The sequence below is a fragment of the Dermacentor albipictus genome, chromosome 1, assembly GCF_038994185.2.
Source record: "Dermacentor albipictus isolate Rhodes 1998 colony chromosome 1, USDA_Dalb.pri_finalv2, whole genome shotgun sequence".
In the NCBI taxonomy this organism is placed as follows: domain Eukaryota; kingdom Metazoa; phylum Arthropoda; class Arachnida; order Ixodida; family Ixodidae; genus Dermacentor; species Dermacentor albipictus.
The window spans coordinates 2088579-2112795 of NC_091821.1; the positions used below are offsets into that span (position 1 = coordinate 2088579).

The window sequence follows — 24217 nt, forward strand, 5'->3', positions numbered from 1 at the left end:
GGATGACATACAACTGTCATCCAATGTTTTTTTCTTTTCTGTCCAAGAACGAATGCTGTGCGTCTGAGTGCGCAGTTGCATAGTGCTAAAGAGCATACATTGCACGTCAAAGACCATATTGAGAGCTATCTTTAGCTCGCTCATGGGGAAAGTATGCTCTATTCATGTGTTCGGCATGCTTTAATCATTACGATAACACATTTACACCTCAGCTACTTTCTAAGAAATCTTGCGAGAGTTTTGAACAATGTGAAAAGAAATCATTGTAACTACAAGCCATTCAATATTGCAAATCTGCATAGCTGCTGACGCACTTTGTAGGAAAGAGTGCATCCACCAGCCGTGCATTCTTTACTACCTTTGTCTCCCTACCTTCGATCATATAGCACCAGAGATAGCTGGTGAAAGCTTGCAGAAAGTGCACAAACATAACCTGTCCACTGAAACAGAAGGCGTACAGGATAGAAGTCGGGACGCATTACGTTTGCCACCATTTCAGTAAAGCCCCGTGTTTATGTCAAATCAGGCTAAAACATTGCTGATGCTTCTTTTACCATCGTTAACTGAAATTAGTGCTCTATTATTAATATTTTACAAAAGTTGAGTTACAGCGTAAAGCCTGCAGTATATTCAGTGCTGAAATAATACAGGTTATAAAAAAGCAAAATCGCCCGAAACGTTGTAAGTGCGGAAGCATGGAGTTATTATCAACTAAACTCAGGGCGCGCACACTACTTGTCATGCGCGCTTTGCAATTACTGCCGCTGTAAAGGTGCGCATTGTCAGGCGCAGGTGACAACCCTTTGACTTTGACACGCCCTCCTCGCAGACCTTTCCGAATGCCAGCTGATGTCGTTCCCGGACGCCATCTTTCATCTAATGAGGAACACTCGCGTTTTGGCTTGCGACCTCTCCAGCAACGTGCTCCGCAAGATTCCGCCCAAGCTGCCGCTCAAGTTCACTCACATCACAGGTGCGTGCGCATAGGCGATCTCCCTTGCTAGCTATAGAATGTGTGCAGCATGAGACTACCAACAGACCTTCAGCCGACTAGTATGAAGTGAAGTTTATGCTTGACCGGATTTATGTTTTCACTCGATGGTAATTCTGCTACAACTTTTTGTATTTTCACCCTGTTTTAGAATGATTTCCGGCTTAACCATACGAATAAGAACTGGAATAACAATTGAAAACAGTCATCGAAGGCCCTTGAGGGGTACACAATCTTCAATATTTGCTTGGTGAAAGTTTTTCTCTAGTATAACAAGCATAGGCAGAAAGTTTGTCGTGCGATAATGATAAATAACCGGGCAAGGGAACAATATTTCGAGATCGCAAATCAGCCTCTAGAGTCTGCGAAGGAGTACGTTTACCTAGGTAAACTAATCACAGGGAACCCTGACCATGAAATGGAAATTCACAGAAGAATAAAAATGGGTTGGTTCGCATACGGCAGGCATCGTGAGCTACTGACTGGGAGCTTACCGTTATCATTGAAAAGAAAAGTATACAATCAGTGCATTTTACCGGTGCTGACATATGGCGCAAAGACTTGGAGACTGGCAAAGAAGCTTGAGAACAGGTTAAGGACCGCGCAAGGAGCGATGGAACGAAGAATGCTAGGCATAACTTTAAGAGACAGAAAGAGAACGGTTTGGATCCGAGAGCAAACGGGTATAGACGATATTCTAATAGACATTGAGAGAAAAAAATGGCGCTGGGCAGGTCATGTAATGCGCAGATAAGATAACCGTTGGACCATTAGGGTGACAGAATGGGTACGAAGAGGTTGGAAGCGCAGTATAGGACGGCAGAAGACTAGGTGGTGTGACGCAATTAGGAAATTTGCGGGTGCTAGTTGGAATCGGTTGGCGCAAGACAGGGGTAATTGAAGATCGAAGGGACAGCCCTTTGTCCTGCAGTAGACATAAATAGGCTAATGATGATGATGATGATGATGATAAGCCTAAATTTACAAGCAGGACATGAAGCAGGCAACAGGACACATGGCTATAATCAGGACCAAGACGTTATCATGAACATCAGTAGAAACAGTTGTTGCATGTGCTGTGTGGTCGTGTGTGGGCAATGCCGAATAACCATCAGAGATTTGTCTGTGCACCTGCTCTTGAAGCTAAGCTCTGCCACGTGTGCGCAGAGCTGAATTTGTCTCACAACCGACTGAGCAGCCTGCCCGAGGAGCTGAAGGAACTGCCGGAGCTCCGGCGGCTGGACATATCGTACAATGACTATATGTCTATGCCGTGGGTCATCTTCCGTCTTCCGAGGCTCACATACCTTGACGCCCGCAAGAACTACATCTCAGGTGAGCTCCCTTGAAGTTGTCTCCGAATAATTCTCAGCATCAGTGTGTATGCCGGTGAAGTTTGACTGGTCCGTGCATAATTCAGCGAAGTAAAAAGAATACGAGGGTGAAGTACGCAGGTCCGTTCTTGTATTGTCTTTGCTAGTGCTATTTCAATGTTTAAATATAAACCACCTAGCACAGCAGAGTGTGTCGGTTACGCGATGGTTTTACGTACGGCTGAAAACTAAATTGCCAGAACCACGCTTTTTGTGCATTGCATGCATAACCAATTCTCTTATCGTATTTACGTCAGTCATACAGCATCTTGTTTACCAAACATAGCCCGATGCGGTAGCTTAATGGCGCTGCTACATTGAGGTCGTAGGTTTGATCCCGATCCCGGCAGCCGCATTTAATGGGGGCGAAATGTAAAAACGTCATAGAGAATGCTTAGCGCAGTAAGAACAAAGGACCCGTCGAGACAGGAAGTAAGGACAGGTCATTTTCCAGCGCTTGTCCTGTCTCGACCTGGGCTTTGTTCTTGCTGTGCTATGTATTCTGTAAAACGATGTATTACCAACATGTCAAAATGCAAAACTTACTTCCACTTTGGTGCTCGGCAAAAGGTCCATGTGATGAAAACTGTTCCGGTCTCCTTCAATACAGCGTGCCTCATCATAACGTGGTTTTGACACGTAGAATCCAAGAATTGAACTGTTTTATGGTTTTAGCGATTATATGAACACACAAGGCGCATTTTTGCTGTCGCCGTCACGTTCCATTTGAAGTCCAAGGGCGATAACTCAGTCATGGCGCGCAGTGTGCTGTACGTGCGAGTGAAAGCGGGCGAGAGTTCGCCGACGAGCGCAGGTCGACATTGCACGCGCAAGGGAGGGAAGCGGGGAGAAAGCGCGCCGCCTTCGGCCGCGATGATGAGAAAGAAGGGGGCGTTGTACTACGGCAGCAACAGCGTATGGTGCGGCCGCTGGTGGTCGGGTGAGCTTAATCTCGAAAGCGATCTGCTATGGGGGCAGAGTCTAGGTGGGCCGGCGGCTCGTAGCTTTGCGTAAGGTGTGTTCTCACCGCTCAGTTTGCGTTCAAACGATCGATAGCACGAAGGTATCTTCGGTCGCTGCTGATGCCGCGCTTTCCGAGGCCTGCGTTTTGACAGCGAGTGTCCGAGGTCACCCAGTGCGATGGGTTTATGTTTGCCCGTGCACGCTGACACCATGCTTGTTAATTTAGTTAGTATGCCTATGTTTAAATCTTACATGGTCGATAAAACTACTATTCTTCGTATAGCTAGCTGTTCCCTAATTTGCTATCGAAATTGATTATTTGCTTTCGGGCGAAAATGCGACTTTGCTGTATATCAAGAAGAAAAAATATAGGACGCCTACAATGGCAGAGAAAGGCTAAAAAACTGTAACCTTCAGGTTTCGTGGCGTTTAACTTCTCAAAGCAAAACACGGTACATAAGAGAGGATGTGAGAAGGGGGGGGGACAATTTGGCCACCTCCTGTTTTTTTAACGTGCGCAACTGCGCACACGTTTCCCTCCAGACTAAGGCCACCGTAGCTGAGAACTCGCAGGAGCAGAACTCAGCAAAGGCGGTGGGAACAGAGCAACGCATACGAAGCAAGCATATGCAGTCAATTGAAAATTAGGACGTGCCATAAAACGCCTTAAAGTGCGCGGTTTTTTCCTGAGCCAATAACGCAGCGTTTTCCGTACGAATAATTAGCTCGAACAATGGTCGAGTAGTGAAAAGCCTGTATGTCATTATAGAATTGTCATTGGTGGCTCTTTATATATCGAGTCAACTCTAGTGAAACGCAAGGGGGAATCTGAAATCTAAAACCAGCTGTAGTGAGGCTCACACCACTTCTGCACTCTTTCATTTATTATTTTTTATTCTTAAAATATTTTACAAGCTCCCTACATGGGGTATTGAGTAAGATGGACATGGAACAAAGTAAACACATAAAAAGTGACAATCTTGTGACAATATGTAGGTCGCAAAAAAAAAGAAACACCAGCCAGGTGAACAACCTAAAAATTACACAAACATATTATGACATACAGCTGCGCATCAAAACTATAAAAAAACAACTCGATAAGTTTACTGTGGTATAAAGTTTGTAAACAGGGACAAGGTGCCTCAGAAAGGCTGGCCAACGTTTCGATAGGAGGACCTATCTTCGTCAAAGGCGGCCTCGTCATCCTCGGCGTGTTAGTTTCAAAGGGTTAGTGCAGTGACGTCACGTACGGGTGTTGTCGCTGGCGGCTGGTTTTAAAGAGAGAGATTACCAGAAGAAACAAGCGCTATTGTCCGACGTCTGTGAGCTTCATTCCCAAGACGAGGGGACAAGAGCGTGAGAGTGGGCACGCGGGGAGAAAAGAAAAGAAATAGAAGCAGAAAAAAGAAAACAAAGAAAAAAAGGGGGTGGGGGAAGCCAGGGCGGCACCAAGGCAGACAAAAAAGGGGGGAGAGTGAAAGAAAAAGAAAGAGAAAACTGAAATTTTTAATAAATACGGGGGCTTGGGAGCGTGTTGGAGATGCGAAAGGTTAGGAGGTATTCAGGGGGAGTCGTTGGCGGCATGTTTTTGAGGCATTACAACGGCATGTCAAGCGGTCAGTGCGCGAGTAACACAAAAGACAAAAGAAAAGAAAAACAGACACACACAAAAAAAACACCATGAGTTGAAAGTCACTTGAGTAGCACAGCAGCAATACGTCGAGTAATTTTGAAATAGTTAAGATGGCGACGAGGAGTCTGCGGTGCAGTTTATGGGGTGACTGAAAGGCAGCGGCATGGTCTTTCAAGGGGCACTGTCCCAGTCGCTCATCGTAGGTGTCATTACGGCGGCATCCATAAAATGCGATACTGTGGGTTGAGGCGCCGAAAAATGCATATTGACTTTGGAATGTGCTGATGAGGGGGTTTCAAAAAAATGGATTTAAAAAGGGGGGGGGAAGGGAAGGAAGATGGGGAGGGGGGACCGAAACCGGAATAACAAAGAGGAGGGTGACGCGCGAAGAAGCGGGCGGGGGCAAGTGTACATGGAAGAAGGGGTTCGTACAGTTGGTATAGACGTAAAAACCTGAAAGAGTACATTAAATTGAGTAGTAGGCAGGAAAAATGTTTTGCGAAATCGAAGACTAGGTGAGGTTAAGAATTAAAGTTTGCTGGTGGCCTAATGGGTTTCATGTCTTGGTTGATGATATGAGAGTTTCAGATTTAAGTTACGGCTTTTTGCTATTCCATCTGTCAGCCCCTTTCTTGTTATTGGACTTCTATGCCAGCTGACGATGACGGAACAGGGTAAGTGCCCCTTGTTATCCTTTGCCCTTGTAGCAGTCTTTGGAGACAGTCAGTACAGATACCTGAAGGAACATTTTCCACCAGGCCCACACGCGCCATACATAAGACACCTTAGTGGGGCATAAACATCAGATATTCTACCGCTAGTTTGTGATACGCAAGTTGACACCACACACTTTATTATCAATGTAGGCACAAACAACCTAAGAACACAAAGCGCCGCGGACACGATAGAATCCATGAGTGACGTAATAAGAACCATTCAAGCCGCTCACCCAAACGTACATATAACCATAACGACTGTCACTCCCCGCCTACAAAACAAACACCGCCCACTAATCTACCACACTAATGCACTCATGAAGCACAATGAGGAGATTAACAAGCTCAACTCATTAATTTTTAACTTAGAACACGTCCATAAGAATGTTGACACCATGCACCACGCAGAAATACACGAAGCACCACACGAACACCTAGCTTGGGACGGCTTCCACTTGAACCGCAGTGGAATAAAGCTAGTTTCCCAACACATCAAGTCCTTTATTAAGGACAAGTACAGAAAAACTCTTTTATATGCCACCTCAAATACCACCCCCACCAACTCTGCGGAGCGTGCCACCGCGAACAACACAACTGCGACAGTCACTTCGAGAACACAGGGAATACAGACAGTGGAATGCGAAGCAAGCCACTGCACAAGTGAAACATTCAACACAAGAACAGTTGGAAAAGACAGCGGAATGTGAAAAGAACCACAAGGCACACACAACACCAAAAATGACATCAACCACAGTGCAAACGGACACAATGGCAACAGACAACAGAAAACCCTCCACCGAAGTCTACACACAGACCCCCACACGCCTGCCTGCACACACACAAACTCAAACAGAGACCGTTATCGAATTAAGCCAGGCATACGATAATAAACCGGCCGAACTGAAAAACACCCCACGCAAATCTGCCCGCAAAAAGACAAGTAAATGACAGACATCGCAAATCAATAACTCTTCAGTGCCACAAAGCACCGAATTCCTACAGGCTAGAAAACTTACCAAAAAACATGTGAGCTACACCTCCCATCTGAAAACCTACACAATCTGCACAGAGAAAAATATAATTCCTAAAGGTCTAACACTCAAGGCTGTACGAGCTCTAGGAACACACCCACCACACCATCGTGCAAACTGGCAAACAACATTACATAATGCCTCACTTTCACTTTTGAATATCCTCAAAGAACACTGCGAAGAGCAAATCGAAACTTTCAGCCACAGACTTCGGAACATAACCCTGACACCAGATGAGATGAGAGATTTAGAACATTACGACGAAAAACAATCTAGAAAATTGGTTCAAAAACAAAGGAAAAAAGCAAATTTTAACCAAAAAACAACCTTCCAGCCAAACAGCCACCACACGCAGACAAGAACGACCTCGAGTTTAGAAGTACCAGACAGGAAGGAAACTTCCACAGAACTAAACCGCTCCAATGTATAGACATTTCAAAAACATTAAGTCAAAACGAAATAGACTTACTCAGCAAGGGCCTAAACGTTTGCCCCACGAACAACAAAATAAATGAATTCGAGCTTCACAAGCACCTCTCAGAATTCTCCCGATGAATGCGTATCCGACACTTTTTTGCAGACACACCAGACACCGGGACGACACCACTTAGAGCCCAATTCACTTGGACTCCCGAACCATAACAAGCCATAGAACTTGACATATACCTTAAAACTGTCACTAAAGAAATTATAAGCCAATCCAAGACATCTAAGCGACCTAAAAACATAACTGCGTCGGAGAGTCATATCATTCCAAATCTGAGTGGCCGGAATGACATTGTTATTAAGGAAGCAGATAAGGGTGGAAGTATAGGTATAGTAGATAAGTGGAAGTATAGGTATAGTATTGGCCAATAGAAAAATACAAGCACGAGGCTTACAGACAACGAAACAACCCAGAACATTATCACAAACTAGATAACGATCCGACATTGTACGACACAGTAACAATTACCAACAGGCTGAAATCACTTTTGGCTGATGAATTGATAACACCGTCCAAATACAAATTTCTTAAACGAAGCAACAAAACTGCCGGGCGTTTTTACCTCCTTCCAACAATTCATTAAATTCCATCCGCAGAACTATACACTGCTATTATACCAGGCCGTCCGATAGTATCAAACAACAACACCCCGGCAGAGAGCATCTCCACATTCCTTTACCACTACCTTGGTGACTTGCCAAAAGCACTTCCGTCATTTGTACAAGATACACCCCACCTGCTGAGAATTATAGAGGACATTAATACTAAAGGCACACTACCCCACAACACAATTCTCGCAACACTAGACGTCATGGCGCTGTACACCAACATTGCAATCCCTGATGGTTTATCTTCGATAAAACAAATGCTGTCAAAACACAATGCACAGCACTATAATGAAGTCTACTTGTCTCTCCTTGAATTAGTTCTAACACATAATTACTTCGAATTTGAAGAGAGTTACTACCTACAGATACATGGTACAAGCATGGGTACGCCTTTTGCACCAACCTACGCAAACATATTTATGGGGATTCTAGAAACAGATTTCCTATCGCGCTGCACTACCAAGCCCCACACATACCTATGATACATAGACGACATACTCATAACCGGGGGATATGGTAAAGACAGTCTAGATAAATAGGTAGCCTTTCTAAATTCTGCTCACCCAACAAAAAATTCACATCAGAATCCTCAACTGAGCGCATAAACTTTCTGGACACAACAATATACATTGACAATGGTGAGCTAAAGACAATGCTCTATAGGAAACCTTTCGACAAACAACAGTACCTAGAATATACCAGCCACCATCCCAGACGTGGCAAACAAGGCATCTTTAAAGGCCAAGCCACATGACATTTGCGTTGAAAACCAAGACTACATAGATAGACTCGATCACCTTAAAGAAACGCTATCAAACAGGAACCACCCAAACAGTGACCTTCAAACAGCTTACATCGCTGCAACCAAACTTGATCGAGCCGAGATCCTCAAGCCCCGCCCAAGGATCACAAGAACAACAACGCCTCTTCTTACTACTAAATTCTCAAACGCAATCCCAAACGGGAATAACATCCTAAGTAAATACTACCGAATTCTCACCAGCAACCAGAAACTTAAGAAGGTTTTTCCCGACCCTCCCAGAGTAGCCTACAGACGCAACATTAATTTTGAAGATGTTCTTGTGCACGCCAAACTACAGAAAAAGAGGAAGTTGGGAACCAATCCCTGTGGCCGCCCCAGGTGCGCTACATGCAAACATATTCAATCTACTACTACAGTAAAAAGTACAGCGTCGAATTACACACACAAGGTAACTTCGGCTTTCACCTGCGCATTAAGCAATGTAGTTTACTGCCTAGAATGCATCGCTTGTAGCAAACAATACATAGGTGAGACTGGACAACAAATTAATACAAGACTCAATGGTCACCGCGCGGACACAAAACACAATTTACCCAAAGCAGTAGCCAGCCACTTTAATGAACATGGTCATATATTTGACAAAGCAACGCTGTATATACTACAAACAAATTTCTGTTCCCCTTGCGAAAGGAAGTATACGGAATCATACCTCATACAGAAGTTTAATTGCCTACACCCGACAGGAATTAATTTGGCACGCGGCAACTTAGAATCTTTGAAAGCGGTAACTTAAATCTGAGACTCTCATATCATCAACCAAGACACAAAACACATTAGGCCACCAGCAAACTTTAATTCTTAACCTCACCTACTCTTCCATTTCGAAAAACATTTTTCCTGCCTACTACTCAATTTAATGTACTGTTTCAGGTTTTTACGTCTATACCAACTGTACGAACCCCTTCTTCCATGTACACTTGCCCCCGCCCGCGTCTGCGCGCGTCACCCTCCTGTTTGTTATTCCGGTTTCGGTCCCCCCCTCCCCCTCTTCCTTCCCTTCCCCCCCCGTTTTTAAATCTATTTTTTTAAACCCCTCATCAACACATTCCGAAGTCAATATGCCTTTTTCGGTGCCCCAATCCAGAGTTTCACCATTTCTGGATGCCGCCGTAACGACACCTACGATGAGCGACTGGGACAGTGCCCCTTGAAAGACCATGCCGCTGCCTTTCAGTCACCACATAAATTGCACCGCAGACTCCTCGTCTCCATCTTAACTATTTCAAAATTACTCGACGTATTGCTGCTGTGCTACTCAAGTCACTTTCAACTCATGGTGTTTTTTTGTGTGTCTGTTTTTCTTTTCTTTTGTCTTTTGTGTTACTCGCGCACTGACCACTTGACCGGCCGTTCTTATGCCTGAAAAACATGCCGCCAACGACTCCCCCTGAATACCTCCTAATCTTTCGCATCTCTAACACGCTCCCAAGCCCCCGTATTTATTAAAAATTTCAGTTTTCTCTTTCTTTTTGTTTCACTCTCCCCCCCACTTTTTTTGTCTGTCTTGGTGCCGCCCTGGCTTCCCCCACCCCCTTTTTTTCTTTTTTTTCTTTTTTCTGCTTCTATTTCTTTTCTTTTCTCCCCGCGTGCCCACTCTCACGCTCTTCTCCCCTCGTCTTGGGAATGAAGCTCACAGACGTCGGACGATAGCGCTTGTTTCTTCTGGTAATCTCTCTCTTTAAAACAGCCGCCAGTGACAACACCCGTACGTGACGTCACTGCATTAACCCTTTAACGCTAACACGCCGAGGATGACGAGGCCGCCTTTGACGAAGATAGGTCCTCCTATCGAAACGTTGGCCAGCCTTTCTGGGGAACCTTATCCCTGTTTACAAACTTTACACCACAGTGTGCTATTCCATCTGTCAGCCCCTTTCTTGTTTTTGAACTCGATAAGTTTGTAACAAATGTATTACAGTGCATGGAAAAACTAGGAAAAAGAAAACCAAACAGTGAGTATGATAGTAGGGGTTAACAAGGGTTAAGCGAGTTGAGTGAGTGCCTCAGTTTCTCACGGTCAGTTTCCGCAAGTATGTTATCGTGGTGTCTGTTCCAGAGACGAACGGCAAGTGGAATTGCAGACGTGTTGAATGCTTCAGTTTTGCCGTAGAGGCACGTGAAGCTAACATGATTGTGTAATCTGTGTGACGTGTGAGATGAAGTTGCTAGGCGTAGGGAGGATATGTTAGTGTGGCGGGCGTACTTATGAAATAATGACAAAAAGGCTATGTTCCATCGATTACTCAGCAGCTGAAGTGAAAGGCCAAGATTGATTTGTACTGCACTAAATGTGTAGCCATAATTCTGGAAAATGAAACTTGAGGCTCTATTTTGGCATGATTCCAGCATGTTAATTAATTAATTTTGGCGGAGAGGCCAGACTGGAGCGGCGAACTCAAGCTGTGGGCGAATGAATGTTTGAAATACCAGTTTGCGGATAAGTCCAGGTGAGTTTAGCAGGTTGCGGCGCAGATAACAAGTGATCGAGAAGCACTGACAAAGACGCTGGTAACGCGAGAAGTCCAGGAGAGGTTTGCTGAAAGATTTACGCCTAGATAGTTTAATGATGAGGCCCGTGATAATGGGACACTTTTGATACAATCGGAACAGCACGAGTCAGAGCGTTTGCAGCTGAAGAACACGACTTTACATTTTGATGAATTTAGGGTCATTAGCCAGGTGTCACACCAAATAGTAATTTGATTGAGATTATTTTGGAGGATCAGTTGGTCATCAGAACTGTTGATAGGACGATAGATAACGCAGTCGTCAGCGAATGTGCGCATGCATTTTATGCGCTACCAAAGGGGTCATATAATTGTAGTAGGCTAACGAAGTGCAGACATATCTTGAAAAGTGATTAGAACTGGCTCTGTAATTCTTGGTAATCGAGTTGCTTTTCGGAAGTGTGAGCTAGAATGCGTACGATGAGCTAACGTGGCAGTTCATGCGAGACAAAAAAGAAAAGATAAGACAAACGCAAAAATTGCTTTGTAATGCGTTAGATGCGTAATTACACGAGCTTCGTGCCGGCTTTCTTCAAAAAAGAGCCCCTTGTGCACATTCTCCTTCGCAGACGTGGAAGCACCTCGGCTGCGCTCCGTGAGCACTCTGCGCGAGGTTCACCTGGAGGAGAACCCTCTGTCGGAGGACGCTTGCCGCCGGTTGGAGAACATCTCGCAGATGGTGATCCACGTGACCCCTCCGGGTTCCTCCGACTCGGACAACGAATCGTCGGGCGACGAGAAGTGATGGCTGACCAAGGTCACCCTCTCGCTGCACACTTGCCAGCCGCGTGTGGCCCTTCGTCGCCTTCGGGTCGATACTGTGGGACCTTTCGAACTGTGCTGATTTCCGGAAGTGGTCTCATGTGCCATTGGCCACCATTGTGATATCGCGGTTGCTGGCTCTTGGAACGACACCCTTCGTACCTAACGCGCGCCATCCATGTCCTTCTTTTCTGAGTGTCCGTAAGATGCGTGGCCTTGCTAGGCCACTAACTTCCCCGTCAAGAATGCCGGACACTTGCTGCAGGGCCCTGCTGGGAAAAACAGCGTAGGGTGCCTGCGCACAATTTGTGTTCGCCGGCAAAGGAGGCAAATGCTGACGTCACGAAGTGGTGGTCGTGCTGGTCCTGCAATAATGCATGTTTCCGTGCTCGTGCCTAGGACCTCAGTGTCACAACTTAGCAATGCACTTAGTCAAAATTACACAAGCGGTACAAGACGGCACTATACTGTGACAATTATTATTCTAGACATAATGTAAGGATATTGTTAGAGCTATAATTCCTTTTTCCTTCGGACGATAGCCACAGTGGCGTTCTGCCGTAAATCACCGTAGATTATCACCATAGAATATCACCGTAAATGATCGGTCGGAGTGCTGCGTTATTTCTGGCCCAGTGCGGCTATGAAAACATGCGAATGAAACGAAGAGCTTTTTGGCCTGAGCCACCATTTCGTCGTCGGCTCTTTGCTCTGGGAGCCTCTCGACACGGAAAGCCTACAAGTCGGAAATCTGACCCAGTAGGTGACCGCTCCTAGGCGCGGCTATATGTCTAGCGACCAGTCCAGTTAAACTATGTGTCCAAGGTCTCAGCACGAAAAAGTTAGCCACTCACCAAGAACTTACCGTATTTATGAGGCAATCGTAAGACTGCCTGTGAGCAACAACTTAAAAAATGAGGTAGCCTACATTGTTAAACTGGTTAATGTTAAAGTTAGGTGACAGATAGCGTTCTTCACTTTTTCAGCCTCTCAGTGCGGTAAATTAAGTTATCCTTGATTGTTCAGTGTAACCAGAACGTATAAACTCTTTGCGTTCCCGGAAGTTCGTTGCAGGTTCACTGCGTGTTTTTTTTTTGGGGGGGGGGGGGGCTAAGCGAAAAGCAGCTGTGCGGAACAATTTCTCCGCCGAAATAAAGCTACACTTCGCGAAAGGCCGTGGATGCTCAAACAAAAAGAAATGCAAGCGTCTCAGGTCTTGGAGGATGGATTGGACAGGCGTGAGTGGTCATACATTGTGTAAATACTGAGGTCGACAACTCAGCCGTTCTTTAACGGAGAGCATTGTACATACACTTGTAGAGGCAGTAGAGCTATTTACTTCTCTGTAAATACAGATACATATTTTGCATACGATGTTAACAAATATGAAGACTGAGAGCTTTCAAGGGCGAATATGCGGTGCCATTTGAATATCCATGTCAATGTTTGGCCTGTCGTGACAGGTTTCGGTCAGGAATCATAGACCGCTATCTTCCATCAGGTGAAGACTGAGCAAACGGTGCATTAAGGTTTCTGCACACTCTGTACAGTGATTTCCTGAGCCTTTGGCGAGGATGTTGTGAGCCACGTAGCTAACTTGAAAAAAAAAGCCAAGTGTTTCCATCATACTTTTAAACCTGGGTTCATGCTTTGCGTTAGAGTGCTGATGCTATAAATTCGAGTTTTTCAGGACTCGAACATATCAACCGAGCAGTCAGTATTTCGAAAAGCCTTTGCCACAAAAATACGTACATCACTACAGTACTTCGAGATGTTGCACGAAGCTTTAAGCTCGATGCAAGAAAAATCGTCTTACCACAGTGGCAACTGTACACGGCTGGAATGACTCACGGTGCTTGTGTATTAAAAAAAATAATCGGTAGCTTCTTCGTTCGAGCGCTGCTTAAAGAGGCAAAACACGTATCAGCAGCCCTCGCAATGTCTGCTCGCGACGAAAACAACATGTTGGCTTTCGCTATATTATTGTAAATAGGAACCGAGAGGCATACACAAAGCCCGCCGGAACGCCATTCCATGTCATAGAAGACAGCCGCGCGTATCCCGAGAGTGATGAGCACCGTTTGGCGTGCAACGTGCGGTACTGCGTTGACGAAATGACGAATTCGCAAAGCAAGGCCCACAATGTTGTGATAATTGTTGTGCTCGTTCCTTGTGTTGTACATTGCGCGCGCATCGTGAGCACAGATGTGCTGCCGCATACTCTAGCCCTAGGTGTGTTGCCGCAATAAGACAGGTGTTTGGAGCCAATGACTGGTTGCGAAAAAAGAAAGGAGCTGACGAGCTGAAACTCTCTCGTCTCTTCTGACAGCTCGGAACAAATGTGCGAACACATGCACCATTACAGTTGTTCTGTGACAGCCCTGTTATAGGCACATCGATGTTATGTGATCCAGCGAAGAGCTCACTACGAGTCAGTCATTGAGACCACCAAGCTATGGAATGTAGATATTAAAAATGGTAAAGTCTGAAACGAATCCTTGGCGCAGCAGTTTCCGGCGATCTCCCCGATTATGTCACCGAGAGCTTCGCTACTTGCCGTATTCAGCCGACTGGGTTCTTGTACGATTTTTCTCAAGAGAAAATACTCAGAGACAGCAGGTTGCAGGAGGCACAAGTCGTGTATTTTGTGTTTAGTGGTTACAATTGGTGTGCACGTTTTCTAGTTGCGTTATGTTATTTTTTGTGTTCATCGTACGAACAGTTGTGACTGCGTTCAGCTTTGTATGATAGCGTGATTAAAAGGAGGCTGATAATAGGGCAGTGACTTTCACTGAACTTCCATAGGACAGCAACGTCTGGAGAGCGGAAAAAAAACGGAGAATGACATTGAAAGTGCAATAAATGAATAATTTATAAAAAATTATTGTGTCATTGCTTTGTCACCCGAGGGAAAGCATGAGCCTCATTAAAGTGTGGAAATTACTCCAGAAAGCCGGAATACCTTACTGAGAAAATGCACTCCATGCATCAATTGCATAAAGTAATTGAAAGCTATTTACAGCGTAATTGAAATGAAAGTTGAAATGAAAGTTTATTTTCCATCTTGTAAGGTACAGATCTTGTAAGATACAGATGGGGAGGTGGAGGAAAAAACGCTGTCCATTGGACAGCTTGACAATTCCACCATCCCTCATTTGGGCAGAGTCAGCATCACATTCTTTCATTCATTCAAATATACGCATGTATACCGTACCTACATAATATTGCACATCATATACATTACTCAAAAAGTCACGAAGATCATCAAGGAAAAATACACATATTCAAAATGGTAACTCTCCTACGATAGTTCATCACTAAGGCCGAATGAATCTGTTCCCTTCCCGACACAGAGGCTCCTACAGAGGCGCTGGCAGAATTCTCTGTACTTCACTAAAGAGCTCGCTCCCTCTTATCTGCAATGTTCAACTCTCAAGACTTCGCCACAACATTTTTCTGAAACATCCTTCGCTCATTTTGCTAATGCTAATTGCATATGTGGACAGAAATAGTGCCAAATGCAAATTAAAAAAATTGAGGACGCTTAAGCTTCGCCTTCAAGAGTGGAACGCGATAGCGTTATCGCACCGTTCGCACCGCCTACTCAAACGCGCTACCCCGTTCGCACCGCCTACTCAAACGCGCTACGCCAGCCAAACGTCGCGATCAGCACACCGGGCCCCGACGCGCCATGAAGGCGGACACGATGATGGGGCGAGTGGCGCGCCACGTGTCAAGGCAGCGCCGTACATTGCGAGGAGAGGGCCTTCTGTGTTTGCCGCAAGATGGCTCTGCGTGTGCGCAGACCGCAGAAGAAATGTAGCGGCAACGTACTTCACTACTCGTGAAACTGCGACTTCTGTAAGTTACATGGTCATAATTACCGATATACACCGCAGCATAACTTTCTACGGCACGTTTCTAAGGGAACACCGCATTTACTAGAGGTGATTTTGTCCCGTTTTGAAGCAACGAACTTGTGGCTGAGCGATAGCATCACCGTCTCACACTCCGGAGACCCTGGTATGATTCCCACCAGCCCATCTTGCAAGATGTTTTTTATTTATGAAGTGCCTCTGGGATTTATCGCTCACGGCCAATGCCACTGACGCCGACGCCGACACCGACGCGGACGACACCAGCTTTTCTGTGACACGAGCTCCTTAACGCTATCGCGTTAAAATATGGGGCGCGCATCACAGCCGAACTTGGTGCTGAAGGGACGCATTACAAGGATCTATCTTATTGGAAGTGGGCGAACGAAGGAACCTGCAGCCTTGGGCCATGGTTTCGAAAAGAGTACTCGTGTCATCGGAGCGACGAATCCACCGGCTAATTTCTGGCTATAATTTAACTCCCTATACTCGGACACTGTTGATCAGTTAAAGTCTACGTGCAATAAGTCCTCGATTTTGGCGGCTTGCTAATACTTTCTACTGAATATACAGGCTTCCCTGGCTAACAGACTCCAAGTTAAAACAGACATTATTCTACGAATTAAGATCAAGCGCATGCAGTTTAGCGCCTTCTGGAGAAACCACCGGAAATGCTTTAGTCGACGAAGTTCCATTCGTTAATTTAATGCAATCAGCAATCCCTTTAGTTGTCTTATTTGACAAGATGCCAATTATGGTGTTTTCATTGATTACAAGAGGAGTAGTTGTTTCCAACTAAGACTCTTTGGGAGTGCTGCTGTCCGATGAGCGTGCGACTAAGCGACCAGATTATATGTTTAAGATTGCGCGGCCTTTCTCTCTTCGTAGGGAATAGTAATTACATGATGTGTACCTTGCTAAAGGAAACCAATTTTGATGTCTCTTATGATTTTGACTTTCTGTACAACCCCCTAACTGACATCTTGACAATTAGAGCAATAAAAAGTTGGGTAATTTCTTTTATTTGTCTAAATTAATGCCAGTGGCACAAAGCTACTGTAGGTTTCTCAACAAGACTCTAAACAACGCAAACTTAGTCTTACACAAATATAATGGTTTATTTCTCCCTAAAGCGTTGCCCATGATAGCAGTGACACTGCACATCAGCGCACAAACAAAATACAAAACAACGTGAGAAATAAGTCAGCGCTTAATCTCCACGTAACCGGTTGTTGCGTGTTCTTGTTGACTTCATTTATTTATATCTACTGTTAATCCATCACTGGGATCATTAGAGAGTTTAGAGTAAATCTATGACCCAAATTTCACAAAAAATGACGCTAACCCTAGACTACACGCATAATACAAATGACAGAAACATGCGAAACAAACCCTCGCAGGAACGAAATCCCACCGGTGCTAATTAAATTGCTTTTTTCCACGTGTTTATCAAGAAATGCTAAAACGTGCTGAGCAACAGTAATTTCACGCAAAACATTCCATTCTCCAACTGCTTGTAGAAAGAATGAAAAGCGAGACACGCTATAAGCAGAAACAATTATTACAAAGTGAATTTCTGTTGATGACGCTTTGATCTGCTATAGGCAACTATCGAAAAATGTGGGATTGGCCATAAATCCACCATTTACCAACTACGGAAAAAATTAAGCACGGCTCATCTACAATAAATCTCCAACTATGCCAATTGACGAAAGGCGTCATGTATGTGGTTTGTAGTGTAGCCGAGCGCATGCATGGATGGACGGATGCCATGAGCGCCCCCTTTGGAAAGGGGTGGTGGATTGCGCCAACAAGCTCTTGTTATAATATTGCCCAATGCCCTACCTATGCTAGCAAAAAAAAGAAAAGGAAAAAAAAAACACGAAGAATTATCATCACCAAACTTTCTGAACCCCTATTGGGAACTTTATTTTCGTATGCCTCCGCTGCTTGTCATTTCAATACTTTTCTTCCACCAATCTTCCAATCGCCTCTTACTAATTGCGGACATGCTTACATTCCCTCTGCTCTCTCTGAACCCAAGCACTTCACTGAGGCCAGAGGTGCCTAAATGGACCGCTGGGCAGATATCCTCACATTATAATAAAACATGCTCCATCGTTTCCCTAGCTTTGCCGCAGCAAGCCCATGCTTCTTCGTTTTTATATCTTGCTTTATAGGTGTGTGTTCTAAGGCATGCTGATCTCGCTTCCAAAAGTAATGGGCTCCCCTTTGAGTTATCATAATTTTTTTTCTTTCCTGATTTATGTTCGGTTTCTGGCCTAACCTCTCCACCCAGGACATTCTACTTCAGCTTAAAGAAGTCATCGACGGCCTCAGCACATTCTACAAGAGTGCCATCCTGGCACTCGACGTGAAGGGAGCCTTCGACAACGTCTCACGCGAAGCAGTGCTAAACAGCCTAGAACACACCAACTGCGGACGGCGGACATACAACTACGTCCGGGACTTCCTGACGGCTAGAACGGCGACCATAGGCCTGGGGAATCTCAGGACCGAGAAGTTTCAAATACCGCAGAAAGGAACCCCCCAGGGGTCGGTGATGTCCCCGTTGGTGTTCAATATAGCGATGAGAGGATTGCCGAACCACTTGGAGAACATCAGGGGTATCCGTTACGCAATGTATGCAGACGACCTGACCATGTGGACGTGCACGGCATCGGCGGGCGAACAACAAGACATCCTGCAAGAAGCCATCGACAGGACCGAGCATTATCTACACCGTTGCGGTCTTTCATGCGCGCCGGAAAAGTCGGAGCTCCTGATCCTCAAAAAGAGGACAAGAGGGCGGCCTCCGCAGGAGACACCTGACCCAATGTTGACACTAAATGGAGTCAAAATACCCAAGGTGGACAAACTGTATTCTGGGCCTCACTCTCCAGAAGGACGGTGCCCGTCTCGACGCCATTAAAGGACTGCAAGCGACAGTTACCCAAGTCGCGCACTTGGTGCGAAGAGTGACAAACAAAAAGCACGGCCTGAAAGAGCAGGACACAATCTGATTAATACAAGCCCTGATAATCAGCAGAGTTACTTACGGCACCCCGTACCTGGGTCTCAAGAACAGCGACAGAGACAAATTGAACACTCTAATATGAAAGACCTACAAGCTAGCACTGGGGCTTCCACCGACGACGTCGACGGAGAAGCTACTCAGCCTGGGCATCCACAATACCTGGGAGGAACTAGTGGAGGCCCACAAGACGAGCCAGATAGAGCGACTCAAGCTCACCAGCACGGGTAGGGATACGCTAATAAGACTGGGCTACCCAGTCGAATTTGAGTCCGCAAAACAGCGGGTTCCTCTACTCCTGAGGGAGAAGATCATGGGGGCCAGCATCCCGAGAAACACCCTGAATACCACAGAGAAAGGAGGCGAGTGAGAGTGAAAGCTCTACGTAAGGCCTACGAAGGACCAAAACAAGGAAAAGTCCGATACACCGACGCGACCAAGTACAAGAACAGAGCGGCACACGCTATCAGCGTGATCAACGGCCAAGGACAAGAGGTAGCAGCGGCCTCGGTAAGCACTCCAGACATCGACTGCGCGGAAGAAACGGCGATAGCCCTGGCGGCCACTACGGGCCAGCGAGAGGATGATCTAATCACAATCATCACCGACTCACAAACAGCATGTAGAAATTACCAAAAAAGCCGCATTTCCAAACAAGCCCTGAGCATCCTCCAAAAACGAGACACTTTTCCAGAAGTGTACATTGTCTGGGCCCTGGGACGCGAGTCCCTGGCGGGTAATGTAGCGGCTAATGCCACTTTCCAAGATCACATTCTCCGCGCTATCCCACCAGGTACACGAGCACGGGTAGACCAACAAGATAGCGTCCCGAAAAGATACCCCGAGATCCTGAGCCACTACAGAGTGGGTAGAAGGATCTATCCACCCCCGCATCCCCAGCTGACAAGAGGCGGTGATCTTCCGAAGACTACAGACCGGCACATTCGCGCATGGCAGCCTGCTACACGCCATGTATCCTACGAGCTATACTCACAAATGCGCCTTCTGCTCTACGCCCAATACCCTCTACCACATGCTATGGGAATGTCAGCAAAACCCATCGACACCGCCCATCACCGGACCAACCGTCGAGCAGTGGGAGGCCCACCTGACAAGCTCGAGCCCTCAAGACCAGCATCGCCTGGTGAGCAGGGCCAAGCTATCAGCTCAGGCCCAGGGCATCCTGGACTAGGGACGCCGCCCACCTCGGACGATTTTACCGTCGGCTCATTTCAACTGATAAAGTTTATTCCTCCTCCTCCTCCTGATTTGTTTTTTTACCTCTTAAGTAGTTATTCATGGCATGTTTCTTTTCCACTGTCGACACCAATGAGATTATTCTTGCCTTTCTGACTTTCTGCTTGACAATCTTTGTTGTCATGTTGTCATACCCGTCGCATACTTGTTTGTGAGATTCCTGGTTCTTTTCCCCCGCTGTGAATCAATGTTTTACCTTGAAGCTGGCTATGGCTAAAATCTGTAAAAAATGTGTCCCCCCTCCCCCCCCCAAGATGTTGACAAACAGAAATCATCATGTGGGTCCATCCTGGTGGTGTGCAGAAAGGGTCCGAACTCAATGGCACATGTAATGCGCCCTTGAACTACCCTTGTCACACGTGGGAACCAAAGAGATCCCAGGCACAATGGCAAGAAGATATGTATGTGCAAAACTGTTTTGGACAACTTTCTGAAAAATGACTACAAAAATTATCCCCGCCAACCACGCAAACACGCTAGTGCCACTGCTCGCGCGTTCGCCCTCGTCATCTTCTTCCACACCTGGTCCGGTTGTGCAAAAAACTATCATCAGCAATGGTTCAAGCGTGGTGGTCTTCACATCGAGCTCTGTTACCGTCCATCATTTCAGCGTAGAATCGCGCTGACCAGCTACGACGGCTGATTCGGCGGGCACGCAGTGTGGCGTGCCACAATGGGGCCCTGAACTAAGGGCTCCACCCGGCGAGGAAGACACCCCACCTTATTAGAAATAAGTGTTTTCTCGCTCTCTCTCACTACTCTGCTGTCATCGTAATGGGGAGGCCACGTTTAAGGGGTATGACCCACTGCTGAAGGAGGTGTAAGCCATTCATTGTCTTACGTGACGGACGTATTTAATAAGAGAGGTGATACGCGAATGTGTGCGCTTACCTATATTGCAACGATGACCACATATTAGGACAATAGACATGTCCATACTTTTGCTCAACATTTTAAGTCACCTCCGTGTCGTGCACGAAACAACTTCGCTGGTCATCTAGCTTCACACATTAGAATCGCTCTAAATTTTTTCCTGTACAAATATCTGAACACCCTTCCAACCCATTTAATTTCTTCCATATTCCTCACTTGTTCTTCATAACCAATTTCATTCTGAGCTTCCCTCACATCAAAATTTGTCCAGCCCATATCTCCTTCCACAGCTTCATTTGTAGTCTTCCCGTGAGCGCCCAATCCGAGACATACCACTGACCTTTAGCTGCTATCGAGTCCTTATTAAACCCATGAATTAAAAAAATCAACCGCACTTCCAAGTGTCAGTCCTGGAACCATTACACCTTTCCAAATACCCCGGAGCACCTCGTACCTATAGTACCCCCATAGCGCTCTGTGTTTCATTATTGACGCATTTATTTTCTCTTTTGCTGTCACTGCTTTTTCCTGTGTTTCCATGTATCTAGTACCTTCGTTTATCTATATACCAAGGTATTTATATTCTTTTACGCGAGCCATTTCCTGGCCCTGTATTGTCACTGTCTGTTCGCTGCTTTCAATGAGCACCATAACACCTGATTTTTTAACGCTAAATTGCAGACCTAGGTTATCGCCTTCCTGCCTACAGATATTAGCCAAAAGTTGCATAAAACTTTGCTTGTTAGCTAGCAACACAATGTCGTCCGCATAAAATAAACCTGGAAACTGCTGCTCTAATTCTGTACCCGCCTGTTCGTGCCAGGGATTAAACCCCATATTTCTTTCCTCTAGCACCCTTTCTATCCTTACCATGTACATTATCAACTGCAGCGGTGATAATGGGCCCCTCTGGCTCAGCCCCTTGTTAATATCAACCTGCTCCTCACTCCTCATCCCTTCCCATTCAACGCAAATAATATTTTCTAGATAAATCTCTCTCAAAAGCTGTAGACAATCGCCTCCGAACCTTTCGCCTTCCAGAATATCCCACAATATATTGCGGTTTACGTTGTCATACGCTACGGTAATATCTAAAAAACCCATATATAGCGGTCTTCGCTCGATATTTCAATACACTCAGTAAGGACAAATAAGTTATCATCCAGACACCTACCGATTCAGAAATTATTCTGAATTTCTCCCAATGTGCCATTTTTCTCTGCCCATGCTTGCAGGTTTAACTTAATCGCCTGCATTGCTAACCTACATATTACCTATGTAAAGGTAAACGGTCTATTTGAGTGAATTCTATCTTTCCACCTTTAGCTTTATAAATTCAATTCGTTTTACTTTGTCGCCAACTGTCTGGTGTCCGTCACTCTTTTACGTCTTTTTTACTGCTTTCAACAGAGCTTCCTTGCTTTTTGGTCCTAATTCATTACCCAGCCTAACCTGAACCTCGTCTAGCCCTGTGGCTGCACCTTTAGGAATTTTCTCTCCACCTTTCTTTCAGTTGAAATTTATCAGCACCAGCTTCTTTTCCTCCTGGTTGTCGATCATGCTTTTTTTTCCCTCAAATACAACCTCGTCATTGCCTTGGAAGGCTCCGGCTATTATGTTTTGGATATAATTTAATACCGCAGCCCTTCCAGTTTGTTTCCACCTTCGTCTAGAATGTGTTGCTGTATTGTTCCTGAATTCCTGCCTAATAAGTTAATAGCCTTCTTTTTCTCACGTATTTCTGACAACTGACATTCAAGTTCACCTTTTATTCCAGTGAAGTTGCCAATGTTTAGCATAAACAAGTTCTTAAACCACAGCTTCATGACATTAGCCGGGTAGCGCAAGCGGGCGAGCGCCTCAGTGCCCGCTTTCTGCTACTCGCCGAACATATCAGTCCCGCCGCCATAGCAAAATCTTCCTCCCGGAAGTGCTTGCTGCCCACCCAAAGTTGTAGCCGATGGCTGGTGGCCAGTTTTAAGTTTCGCGATCCAAGCTTCACGCAGGTGGTTATCCTGTGGGTACGTGTGAAGGCTAACACCGGGCTCCGTTGCGTACGTCTGGCACCGCGGCGCCGAGCAGTAGCCTGTCATGTTGGACGTGTTCGAAGGCATGCACTACCCATTACAATGCATTTAGGTGTCGTCAAGCAGACACTCGAAGTCGGAAAAGCTCCCCATATATTCAGTACCGCAGCGCAGGTGAAACTTTAGCCTTTCGCTTTCAGCTTGCTTCGGCGCTGCCGAAGCAGCCGATGCAGCAGCTGTGTCCACGTGATCCCTCATACCACGTCATGCCGACGGCAGTGTAGCGTTTCCAGTGGTGGAGCTCGCCCCCAATAGTCATCCAGATCCTGTATGTGGGCATTGATGCCATGTAATAGGATAATTTCTGTGTCATTCCCGAAACCTCTAGTATCAGCACTTAAGCATTTCACTAACTCTTGATTCTTTTCTTTGCGACTATTTCCAGTTCACAAACACATTACCCAAAGCCAAGTTTTCTTTCCGCTCATTGTGCATGATAATCAAAGACCGTCTTGACATTTTGAATTTACTCTTTCCCATTTGGTTCCTCGATGGATGAGTATTCCCACTTCTCCTCTCCTTCTTTCTGGTTTAGTTCAGTTGCACCCTTCTCAAACATCATCGCCATCCCTGGCGGCTCTACCGAGTCTCTAATGTGCGTTTCCGTAACCGCATACACCCTTATTTGCTCTCTTGTAAACTGCTCCTCAATCTCTATCCACTTTTCCTTCTGCCGCCCTGCGTGTTTATGTTGCCTATTGTATGGCGTGTTCTCTTTCTTGATTTATTCGTTTTTCTGTTGTTGACTTCGATGCTATTCTGAGGTTCCTCTAGAGGACCTTCTTCATTACTACCTACCCTGGCCTCCTGAGCTCTCATGGACACCTCTATAAAGCAACTGCGCGACTGCATGTCACCAGCTCACCTCTAGTCCAAGCCTATGTTTCAAGTGTAGTCTCGTTGAAAACTACCACACCTTCTCCCTTCCCTGTTTACTTCGACAACTTCGAAACCTTTCTCTTGGCTCAATTTCCATATAGCCTCATTTGCAGCCACAACAGCTTTTTGTACGTTACTGTCCCGTAAAGGCACTTCCGGCACTGTGCACACCGCAATCTGTACCTGAGGGGACATCTCCTGCAGGTAGTCTAGCCCCCTTGGTCAAGTGCTGTGCTAGTGCTGCCCCTTTTCTGTTTGAGGCGTAATTTAGCCCACCAGCTACTACTACAAGGTTGCGTTCGTGGGCATTTTCCGCGA

General features: G+C 45.8%; 1 protein-coding gene across 1 annotated transcript in view; it reads left to right on the forward strand.

The window, feature by feature from the left end:
- LOC139060029 (leucine-rich repeat-containing protein 20-like) overlaps positions 1 to 14775 on the forward strand; it is a 30110-nt gene extending 15335 nt beyond the window's left edge. The window contains exons 2-4 of the mRNA XM_070538731.1: positions 830 to 973; positions 2159 to 2326; positions 11702 to 14775. Of these exons, the coding sequence (XP_070394832.1) occupies positions 830 to 973; positions 2159 to 2326; positions 11702 to 11877 (488 nt within the window). The 3' untranslated portion in view covers positions 11878 to 14775. The remainder of the gene's footprint in view (positions 1 to 829; positions 974 to 2158; positions 2327 to 11701) is intronic.
- The last annotated feature ends 9442 nt before the right edge of the window (positions 14776 to 24217 follow it).